Genomic DNA, 12189 nt, shown 5'->3' with positions numbered 1-12189 from the left:
CTTTCATTTCTCCATTTTTCTCTCCCTCCCTACCCCCACTTTGAATTTTTAGAAAACAGGAGAGGAAAATTTAATAGGATTTTGCTAGGTTGCGCATTCTAGTTATTGTTTATTTTCTTAAAGTACAATTGAAAAGTGTCATCTTTCTACATTTTCACACTCCACATTATTCAGATTTCCTTTTTGGCTTTAAAAACATGTTTCAGATATTAGAATTTTCGGAACTTCCGATAAACTTTTACCACTTGGTGTAAATCGCAGACTGCGTGGGGTCAGGTGCGTACTCAGATGCCCCGCTAACGTGCCTGCTTGTGTTGGCATTGCCAAGGAGCCTGCTGCTTGAGAGCCATATAACAAAACTAAGATGACAACCCTGATCCAGCATGCGTCTGCACAGTTATCCCCTCAGAATTCAAAGATGACATTCCAATGATGGAAGTTGTCAGCACGTCTATGTTCTGCCTGGTTAGTGAATCCACGGACATCTTATTGATATTACTTGCATTCTTCTTGCGTTAACTCATCAAAACTCAATTATCATGAAATTAAAAACAGGAAACAGTTCTCAGTGTAACAAAAGCATCCAGTGTATTTAACTCTGTGCTGCGTTTCAAGAGAGCCACATTGTATAAGTGACAAAGCATTTATTACCCGGTTTATTGTGGTATTACAGAGCGGAGAGCGCTAAATAATCAATCAGTTAATGGTCTGTATGGCAGTTTGAGCACATCACATCCATTGTGCTTATGCTGTTAGAAGGATGAGCTGATAACTCCAGTGTATGTTGCATGTTTATTCAGAGCGTAATGTCCTAAACTGGGGCTGACAGAAATCTTGAAAAATGCAGCTTCAGCATTGGCAATTGCAAAGTTGCTCAGATATTTTAGAAATAACTTTGAGAGGCTTTCAGTACAAAAGTCCCCAAAGATAAGAGCTGGAATTACCCTTTATGTCATTCCCACTTTATCTTCTTCCTCTAACCAGCTTGAGGTTTTAGAATTAAACAAACAAAAATTGTTGCCTAGTTTGGGTTATATCTGTGCCCTATTGGCTCCTTCATGATTATTTATTATTGTTTATGAAGCATCCCAAATGCTAACTTATTTTCTTCTTCCCTTCATCTGTCTTTTTTGGTAATTTTTAGAAGTTCTGAAGGTGGTTATTTCACAATGCATGTATCACGCGTCGCGGATATTGCTTATCGTGGAGTGTGACCAACTCACCTTCAACTCATGTTGCGAGTGGGTTTAGGTCCATTATCAAAGATAAGTGGGAAGGAACTTTTAGGTGCTGGTTTGATGAGAACACATTGCAAGTACAGGTTTTAGATAAAACAAGAGAGGGAGAGAAAGAAAACAAGGGACATTCCAAAAGAGGTCTTTTTGAAAACAATCCTTCATTAAGTTACTGTAAGAAGTAGGATTTGTCTATAAATGTAATCAAATGTTCTTTGAATCAGGACAGAATTTTTTTCGCCTGTTTTGGTGGTTTGAGGCGGCCCTTTAATTTCTGTTGGTTCATCTTAAATAAGGGCCCATTACGCGAAAGCTCTAACTCATGTTTTCTCTCTCTTCTTCCTAGGAGATAAAAGCACCGATTATGCGAATTTTTACCAGGGTTTGTGGGACTGCACAGGAGCTCTTTCTGATGAGTTGTCATTTAAACGTGGTGATGTGATTTACATTCTTAGCAAGGTAAGAAGACACCCCAGATGACAACTGTAAAGGGTGAACTCAAAGCTAGATATTTATGCATCTGGGTTTACAACACTGGGGAAAAATGCCAATTGGAATTCCTTTAGGTCCTTGTTAACAATTGGGAGTTCACAATAATTAATTATTTTGTCAAGTGAAATATAATCAAATTTTAAACACAATCAGATAACAGGATTCAACTTAACAGTGTGTTTACCTATCACTTCAGCCTTTGGCTCACATCCACACACTGCCTTCTCCAGAAACAATATACTTATGTGAAAGTTAACATTGTAAGGTATTAGGTTATTTATTATGTTTTTCTTTCCTCTTCCTTTTTATTCTTCTGTGTGCTTATTCTGGTTTTGTCTGCCATTCACTACTGGAAACACTGTTTATAGTAGAAGTTTTTCATCTTTATGTAAATACATTGGTGTTCCGACAATTTAAAAGCAATGCTTTTTCTATTCAGACAGTTTTAGGTGATTTTTTTTAAGTTTAACATAGTTGTATTTGTAAACATAATGGCAGAGACTGTTGCTATGAACTCATCCTTATATATATATAAATCAGTGTCTCTGCCTCTTAATATACTGGATGATTGAAAATCTTTCTGTCCTTAGATCTAAAAGTCATGTTTCTTATTGTGATGACATGTGTGAGCTCCCTTAATTTTCATATTTAACGTTCCCTACTATGATATGGGGATTAAAAAAAACTCCCTCAGTCTACATTATGAAGCTATTTTAGAAACAAATGATGTATGAAAACTATTTAAGTAGGGAGATGTTCTATAAGTCCAGGAGTTTAATGTGGTTTCTTGATTAGAGAAAAATTTGTACTTTTCAGAAAGATAGCATGACTTGCTAGATGCAGAAGAGAATTTGGAAATAAGGGCACTTATTGACTCTTAACACAAGATGGCTGGTGGATAAAATCCTAACGTAGAAGATCATAGAGCATTTGAATGAGGAATCTGAGTGATGATCGTCTACCCATTCTTGGTTTTACAGATAAGGGAACTTGGGTCAAGAAAGGGCCAGAGCCAGGCATCTTGACTCCCAGACCAAGGTTTTCTCCTTTTCTCTTTTGCTTCTCATTTGAAACTGTTATAAAGTACCTACAAGGGGCAGAAAGGGCCCATGCCAAAAACCAGGAATCCAAGAGGAATACTATGGAAGCACTTGTAGATTATTGGGAGGAAATATTTAGTAAGTAAATATTGCCAGCTGTGATGATTGCTAAGTTGGGGTGCCCAGAGCTAAGACTCCCCACTTATTTTTCTCTGTCCTCTGCTCCTTAGTATGTTTGTTTGTTTTTTAAGGAAAGATGCTTTTAGTTCCTGGGAGCCAACTCCTGAATTAAGCCTATTATGGAGCATTTAATTGTCCTGAGTTAAGGCAACACTTTTTTAACAAAAAGATTTTATTTATTTATTTTTGAGAGAGGGAGAGAGAGCACATGAGTGAGCACAAGCAGTGAGGAGTGGCAGAGGGAGAGGAAGAAGCAGATTCCCCGCTGAGCAGGGAGCCCGATGCGGGGCTCGATCCCAGGACCCCGGGATTATGACCTGAGCCGAAGGCAGATGTTTAACTGACTAAGCCACCCAGGCGCCCCCAGGACAACACTTTTTTTTGAGTGAATTACTTAATATAGAAACCAAACTGATTTATTTCCATTCAAGATAGTTTCTTGGAATTATTCCTCAAATCTACTCAGCTCACAGTTACTTTCACCAACTTAGCTGCAATTGTGTATAAAATTAAAAGGTTGATTAGCTTCCACTTGGAATCCCAAACTACAGGGATAAATGGCTTATAGTCTTAATATTATTATGGTAAAATGTGAAACTTATTTTCAGCATGGGTCTGTTCTTAAAGCCTTCTTTATGAATCAAGGTGTCTGTGTTGCTGAAAAGCTCAGGGTACCAACCTCTAGGACATGCTGTCAGACAAGTAGAGTTCCCATTGCCTCAGAAAATTGTTTTCTATTATTATAAAGTTAAAAGAACAATCCTAGGTGTATATCACACTTCTAGGATCCCAGTGTAGGTAATTTCTGTTCCCAAATCTGTTTTGTGGAGATTATAATTTTATGTGTGAAGCTTTATCATAGAGCTGAGGGTAGTGGTGGTCCAGCTCAAAGGAAGAGTATAGTGCTATCTAAAATGTCTAAATGCTACTATTTGGGTACTGCGTACCAAAAATAATTCCTCAATCAGCCCTTCACAAGGCTTGAAGTTCCATAGGTAGCATCATTTCATGAGGGGCCTCCTGGAAATGATGACTGTATCTGGAGCTCATTTTGGTTTTTGAAAGAGGAGACAAGACATTGTTAGCCAGGACCTTATCACTGTTGGCTGAGTGATTTAATACCAGTATTCATCTAGCGGTGGGCCTGGTAGAATCAACCAGGTACATCTTGGTGAGGGTAAAAAGAAAGGACACTTAGCTCTCCCTTGATGGGATGTGGACAAATTCTGGGCCATTATTCGATATCTTGGCTATTGGTTTTCAGGTTGATTTGGGAGTCAGTATATGTTTGTGAAGATTCTTGCTTCCGCAATTTTGGGGGGATAGTTTCAGATAAGAATCTCTGGAGACTGTAATAATTTTTTTATAGGCTTAGTCTCCCAGTTTTTATCAAAACTTTGGCCAAAATAGACCATAAATTAATATCATAAATTCATTTAATATGTGAATGACAGCAATTTGAATGTTTAATACTACTGTAAATTCGGAACTCAAGGTCCTTAGAAGAGAGTGAAAAATTGCTCAAAAGGACTTGTTTCTAGATCAAGGTAGAGAGACAGATTTTTTTTAAAAGTACAATTAGTATAGAAACCACTAGCATTGTTATAAGTCTAGAAATCTGTTTCATCTTTCTCAGAGTTACATTAGGTTTTATGGTGATAGAATGAAATTTTACCATTTTAATTTATTTTTTACACCATCTAGTGGCTCAGAATGAGTGGTGCAGGTAATTACAGCTAATGTGCACAATCAAAATGATGTCATAAATTCACCTTTAAATCTAGCTATGGATTATTACTTTCCTAGCTCATGTCAATAAAGTATTAGCATTAATCATAAATTTTTTCATCATTCTGAATTAAATGTAAACATTGTATACATAAAGAAGAATACATTTTAAAGGAGTCTTAATACAATATTTGTAGAGGCGTAAATGTGTACTTTGTAGAGAAATTAATGTCACAACTTTTCTAATAAATAATGCCATTTAGAAGATTTTAAAGAAATATGACTGGGGCACCTGGGTGGCACAGTCGGTTGAGCGTCTGACTCTTGTTTTTGGCTCAAGTCATGATCTTGGGGTCGTGGGATCAGGCCCGAGACTGGCTCTGCGCTCAGCTCGGAGTCTGCTAAAGTTTCTCTCTCCCTCTCCTTCTGCCCCTCCCCATGTATTCACTCTCTTTCTCAAATAAATAAATCTTAAAAAAAAAAAAAAAAAGAAATACAACTTGCTTTTCAAAATTAACTGAGCTATATTTTGCAATATTTAATTACCACTGATCTAACTTACCTTCTAGAAGGTTGTCATTGCTGAAGATACTCTTAAAAAAGGCAACAGAAGATAGTTTAAGAAAAATGCACTTAAATATAAACAAAATTTAGATAAATCAAGGACTAAAAATGGTGTGCATTATAATAAAGAGGGTCTTAATTTTGTAAGTGAAATGACAGAAAAAGATTGAACTAGTTTGACGATTGGGCTGTCTTCGTTAAAATTCACTATAGAAATATAGTTTGGTTTGTTTTTTTTTTAAAGATTTTATTTATTTATTTGACAGATAGAGAGAGAGCACAAGTAAGCAGAGAGGCAGGCAGAGGGAGAGGGAGAAGCAGGCTCTCCACTGAGCAGGGAGCCCGACGCGGGGCTCTATCCCAGGACCCCGGGATCATGACCTGAACCGAAGGCAGACACTTAACCAACTGAGCCACCCAGGTGCCCCGAAATATAGTTTGGTTTTAAAATTCAGTCCTCTTTCTCTGTTTTTGCAAGGAAGCCCTGATGGGGTGTCAGCCTTGCTCAGTCAGCCTGGGGATGATTTATTTATTTCAGGCCTCTTTTGAGAGTTATACAAATCTTAGCCTTTAAAAGAAATTTTTTTTAGTGAAAATCCAATGTTGCAATAAAGAAGAGTAAGCAGATAACCTGCCCTGCCTCCTTCCCTTTGTAACATTTTGCAATTAGCAGCTGTCATGTGACCCCTGGCTGAGCTAGCCTCTCTTTCAAAGTGTCTGGCATTTTCTAAGTTTTAACCTTCGAAGCTCACTAATAATAAATTTAAGTACTGCTTACCTAAAAAGGAGAGCCAGTAACTTTTTGCATATAGTTCCTTTCACATAGGCTCACTGCTGTTTTTTATGTATTAAAACGCGTTATGTACTTCGGTAGTTCAGCGGAGATTTAGGAAATTTTTTTTCTCCCCTAAAACAATGGGGCACATTTACAGGAACGGATGAAAGTGGAATTTGTAATTTTAATGAGAGCTGTGTTGTTAGTGAATTAATTCTAAAACACACGGCCTGATTTCTGATTCATCTGATGGGGGAAAATCATATTTGAAGTAAAAATATCTTTTCTTTTTTTTTTTTTTAAAGGAATCAGGTTGTTTAAAATTGTGTCAAATTCCATTACTAGGTTACATTTCACTTTTATTACCACCTTAAACATGGACATAATATCCTAGTTAATAGTATTTTCATAGAAGTATGTTTATGAAATTTTAGAATTTTAATAGCAGGATCCAGGTTAAATAGCTATAGGCATATCCCATCGCCCTGCATACCTCTTTGGTTATGTCATTTTACTTGCTGTTCTGGATTTACATCCTTTATTAGTTTATCTTTCAATCTGTACTCGTCGGTAAATTGCGAACCACATTCCTATTCTTACTTTTAAAGCAATGAATTATTTTTAGAGACTTAATGACAGGGGAGCTGTGCTTCAGCAAGAAAGAAGCACGCTACTTTGTCTGGTAGTAGCAGAAAAACAAGAGAGTTAAGAATCCTGGAATATTTTATCTAGTCTAGGACACGTGTGAATCAAGCACTGCAGCTTTTTGAGAAATTTCTTATTAAGTCAAAAACAGGAAATGTAGGTTGACGGTATTCACTAATGTACAGTAAAGGGGCATTTTTTTTTTTTTTTAGTGTGTGTTGGCTGGAGGTTCAAGCATCGCCTCTCTTTATATCTGTTTGTGACTTTTTTCAGTGATTGGTGAATTGTGACTGTCACTGATCATTTGTTTCTCATTGTGAAAAGGACAGATTCCGTTCCTCGGGCTTTTCTGGCTTCAAACCTACCAGAGAAGGAAAGTAAAATGAAAGTCCTGCCGAGCTCTGCTGGCAGAGTGACTGTTCAGGTCTCCTAGTTTTTCCTTTGCGACCATCTGACCCAATGTGCCACAAATAGCATGACCAACTGCTGAGTAGTAACTAGGACATCTCAGTATAGGACGTACGTGGATGCTAAGCTAGGTCCCGCAATGTTACTCTATCTTCCAGCCTTTGGGGAAGGTGGAAGGAGTTTTCCGTGCTTGTGACTGCATTTGTGTGGGTCTGACGGCATTTCGTTTCCATGCTGTCAGTGTGGGAACGTCGTGGGTACAGTGAGGCATAAGCCAGGCAGACCTACTGCTCGGTACCCCCCCTCCCCCTCCCGAGAAGATGTTCTGGTCCAGCCATGGGGCTCCTCCTGTTATCTATGCACGAACACGTCCCAGTACTTCCCTCTTTTCTCTTACATGAAATGGAACGAGCATTTCAGGAAAATGTTGACAGCTGAAAGGGGAAGGTGATTCTGGGAAGGAGGCTGGAAGGCTCAGCCCCTGCAGTGGCTCGAGAGGTCAAGGATGAGCCAGAAGGTGGTGTCAGAGACGCAGGCGGAATGGAAGTGGCAGTGAGGGGCGGCTACAGGCCGCAAGCCTGTGTGGTTCCATTCTGCATGGAATAAGCCAGAAGCAGAACAAAACAACTCAAAAGACAGCACGATGTTCATAATTTTTTTTTTTAAATCTGAAATTGAAAAGTCCATGATCTCTTATGCCCTTCTGTCCCCCACCCCAAAAACTCAGGCACCCCCTTAATGTATGTATAGCAGCGTTTACTCCTTTGAGATGTCTCCCTCCTCATCCCTTTAAAGGCCAGATTCCCTTTGGAAGAGCAGGGTGGAGAACTGCTCGTAATAATACGATTGCCTTACAGTGCAGACCAACATACACTTTTTGTTGCCCTGGTATTTTGCTATATAATTAGTGGGAAGAGAGAGGGAGGAAATGAAAAAGGGTTTGTTGCCTACCTGCGGGGTCCTTTTCTAGGCACTTGATATGCTTTCACTCATCTGATCGTAAGATAACCCTATGAAGTCTCTGGTGTGATAATTTTCCAGATGAGAAAACTGATGCTCAGCAAGGTTATTATGTAAATCACCTGAGGATACCAACTAGAAAGTACCTTCTTCTGGAATCAGAGCAGATCTGACCCTAGAGCTTTCACTCTTTCTGCTTTGCTATGCCTACACAGGGACTAGCAGTATCGATTTCTCTCTCTTGACCCTGAACTCTTTGAGGTAGACACTGTGTCTTAAGTATTGTTGGATTCCCCAATACCTAATATCATAGCAGATATATGTTAATATGTGTTTGTGAAAATACAGGTAAAAATGGGAAATAATCCTTAACGCTTAAAAGAACTTAGAATGATGGAGTCATAGAGTTAGGGGAACCTTAGTGCTCACCCTTTGCTTTATAGGTGAGGAAATCTCAAGGCTCAATGTAATTGGGGAAAATAAATAAAAATGCAAGGAGAAAAAGACTACCCCTGTGGAGACCTTAAAAGACTAGAGTTTGGATACTTGAACTTCCAGCTCAGCCCTGAGCTTCTCAGCAGCCAACTACAAAAGGGGTATGAGTCAAATGCATAATAATGAGACTTACTGATTTATGTTAAGTATGTAAGTGGATTATTGTGGAGTCTCAAAGAGTGCTGGAAGTATAAACCCCAAAAAATCATCCCTAAAGAACTTGGGATTGCCCAAGGTTGCATATCTAGTTAGTGACAGAACTGATATAAGACTCTGGAACTTCCAGGGGCGCTTGGGTGGCTCAGTCCATTAAGCGTCTGCCTTCGGCTCAGGTCATGATCCCAGGGTCCTGGGATCGAGCCCCGCATCAGGTTCCCTGCTCGGCGGGAAGCCTGCTTCTCCCTCTCCCTCTCCCCCTGCTTGTGTTCTCGCTCTCACCATCTCTCTCTCTCTGTCAAATAAATAAATAAAATCTTAAAAAAAAAAAAAAAAGACTCTGGAACTTCTGGGAAAATAATCACAAGAACAGTGAGGATTGTAGAAAACCCAGTAGATTTTCCTTTTCACCTGCCACCCTGTTTCCACGTTTACAAGGTTCGGTCTTCACCTCTTCGGTACATACAGTAAATTCACTTGAATTCAGTTCTTCAAAGAACTGGGATTATCTGGTCCAGTTGTGCCGGGGACTGATACCTTTCTTTCTGCAGGTGAGGATTTGAACTCTTCAGACAAGATGTCCTGTGCAGTGCATTAGGAGACATGGTGGGCAGCAGCCTGCCCCCAGTAGGAGCAACATACTTCAGACTGTGAAGCTAAACACACTTCAGAACAAACTTTGTTTACTCATTGCTAAAATTCTTCACATATGTCTAATAGACACAAAAGAAAAGATACACCTTTTGGAAATTACACTTCTTAAGAAAATATTTAGGATTGTCAACTGGTGCATCATCCAAAATAAAGACAGAGTATGCTTCCTCACCCAGTCCATTTACTGAACACCTTTTACCCATCTGCTGTGTGGGGCATACAGATCAAGTGTAAGACAGTGCCCTAATCTCAGTGCGTTTGTACTGTATTTTCATTGAAGGGACAAAACTAACGTACATAAAATCCACTGAGGAATAAATGCTCAGCTTGAAATGAGAGATGTAAGTGCAGATTAAATAATTTGGAGGCCAATGCATGACAGCTGGGTAACTTGAGTCAGGTCGTAGTTGCTGGTTAGGATTTGGGTGAGGGAGGGGAGCCGTTCCCTGGGGAGGAAGGCACCACGTGCAGAGGTGGGAACGAGTGTAGCTTGGAAGATTGGACCATGTGGACCAGAGCAGTGAGAGAACGTTGCTAGCAAGTGGGGGAGAGATCCGAGCAGAGGAGTTTGCAGTTACTGTACTGGGGAGCTGGGGTAAGTGCCTGAGCCATGCTTGCAATGGACACGGTTTGTTTCTGGGAAGAACAGTGAGGCCAAGTTGATGATGCGGTAACCCGGGGTGAGGCAATGAAGGGCTGAAGCAGAGTGGCGACAGTTGGAATAGACAGGTGGGCGAGCCTGAGAACAGTTAACGGAGTCTCCTACTGGTCAGTGAAATACAACAAGTACCGAGGCCACTTTCTACTGAATATGATTCGATCTTTTCTTTGCCTACCATCAGTCTGAATAGCAGTCTGAATCATCAGACCGAATAGCAGTTTTTACTGTGCGGTATTGTAAATGTGGATTGTGTAGAAACTTGAGTTAAATGTGTCTTGACTCTGGAATATAAACTAAAATTTGTTATATTAACTGAATTCTTACTATCAGCTTCCTTGCTTGTCCTTTGTCTCTCTTGCTTGCAAAATGGAGCGCACAGTACAGAGAGGAAAAAAATAGTAATTCTTCGAATTAGCGTAACTCAAAGTCACACCTGCACAGTGAATTATAAAGTAATGAGGTTGATTTCCATAAGCCGCTAAGAGACTCAGTGTCTTAAAGCAGGTTCATGGAGGGTGTGTTCAGACATCATGGAGGACCTTAGAGAGGGTTAGTGTCGATTTCCTCATTTATCAGCTCAGGAGATGAAGATTCAAGGAGTTAATATGTAGATAATAATAGTAAAACGCTGGGGTTGTCAGGTTGCTGTTGTGCATTTTCAGGGATGAAATGACAGGTATGAGAAATGAAAGGAATCTTAGAAAGTTTCTAGTTGGAGATAGTAAAAAGGAAGAGATTGCAGAGGCAGGCTTGAAGAAAGGATTTCTGTATTTTAAATAGGTATCTAGTTTTCATACTACCACAATGTTTATGAAAAATTGAGACTATCACAGTGAATACTTGGAAAACAATGGTAAAGTCCACTGGTTATGAAACTCAGTACATTTTATATTTTGTGAATAAAATTAACTTCATTTCTGCAAAAGGGTAGTATGTTTCAAAGCATGGATACATGTTTGGAGAAAGGACAGGTAGTCTTTCCACCTTTCTAACACCTGTTGCATTCAGACAGGTTGGTAACTAGTTTCTGGAAGGGGTAGTACATATCAGGAAATCTTTTAAAGTGTTTCAAGTTTCTCTTAAGGTAACATTCTTTTACCCACAGTTTGCAGAAAGTGGAGTAACACACTTGAGAAATGAGAATCATAGTGCTGAGAAGGATTCCGGTGAATGTCGGGGCCTTAGACTGGCAGAGAGCAAAGATTTAGTGAATGAGGAAACATGGACATATGTTTACTGTCGTGCTGGTTTCACATGATCAGGACTAATCCTTTCTCCCTGCCCCGATTACATAATCGCTTGCATTTATTGCCTAGTAAATATTAGCTGAGGCCGAAAATTTTACTACAAAATAAAACAAATAAGAACTATTTTAATGGCAGGAAAATTGAAAACAGAGGAGTTAGAGCACAACAGGGCCACACCACTTTACGATTATTTTCTCGGATTATTGGGCAAGTTTGGCTTTTTTTTTTTTTTTTTTTTTGCTTCTTTGACTGCCACATTACATTTTGCCTGGAAGCCATCCATTTTGCAGATATTGAATTTCTTTTGAGTACTATTTTTATACAATAAGCATCACTACACCTCTGGATCTTGATAGCATTACTACGGGAGGAGAAAGAAGCTTTGTGTTAGTAATTACCTAACATTGTCAGAAGCTGACTGCAGGCCTCTTTCTAGTGATAACAGAATAACCGCATAATGTAGCTTTATAGCACATGATTAATAGAAAATAATTACACGTCCTACAAAGGGATGCAATATTTCTTATAAATTGACTGGAATGGTTTCCTGTAGATTAAAGGACTCTTCATTATTTTATCAGTCCTCCCGAAGCACAGTCACTTGCCTGTGTTAGCGTTTTAGTTGATGTTAAGAGCCAAGTAGGGTGAAGGATACCAGATGGCAGACCTTCTTGTACCTGAGATCTCATGTGCCATAAAGATGACATGATGCTTCCTAACCTTTCAGAGATTTAGATGGCAGCTCGGTATGGTTTTGTCTCTTTGTTTTTTTGTTTAATAACAAGATAAGGCTTGAGGACTGTTTTTTTTTTTTTTAATGACCCACCTGTGACTTTTAGAACAATACTATAATTAGTATGTGGACGGTAAGGTAACACTGTATGGATTGCATTATTTCCCACCGTAAGTAATATGTCATTTGCAATCACATTTATTTGGGCACGGCAAA

At 39.2% G+C, this 12189-nt stretch overlaps 1 protein-coding gene across 2 annotated transcripts in view; it reads left to right on the top strand.

Annotated features, from left to right (window-relative positions):
* Window positions 1–12189, top strand: part of SKAP2 (src kinase associated phosphoprotein 2) — a 166138-nt gene that overhangs the window by 148153 nt on the left and 5796 nt on the right. For both annotated transcript variants that reach the window (XM_036072929.2, XM_036072930.2), the window contains exon 11: window positions 1582–1694. In XM_036072929.2, coding sequence (XP_035928822.1) covers window positions 1582–1694 — 113 coding nt within the window. The remainder of the gene's footprint in view (window positions 1–1581; window positions 1695–12189) is intronic.

This window comes from Halichoerus grypus, chromosome 12, assembly GCF_964656455.1.
Source record: "Halichoerus grypus chromosome 12, mHalGry1.hap1.1, whole genome shotgun sequence".
NCBI lineage: Eukaryota > Metazoa > Chordata > Mammalia > Carnivora > Phocidae > Halichoerus > Halichoerus grypus.
The sequence above is the reverse complement of the archived record's forward strand: the minus strand, read 5'-3'. Positions and strand labels throughout refer to the sequence as shown.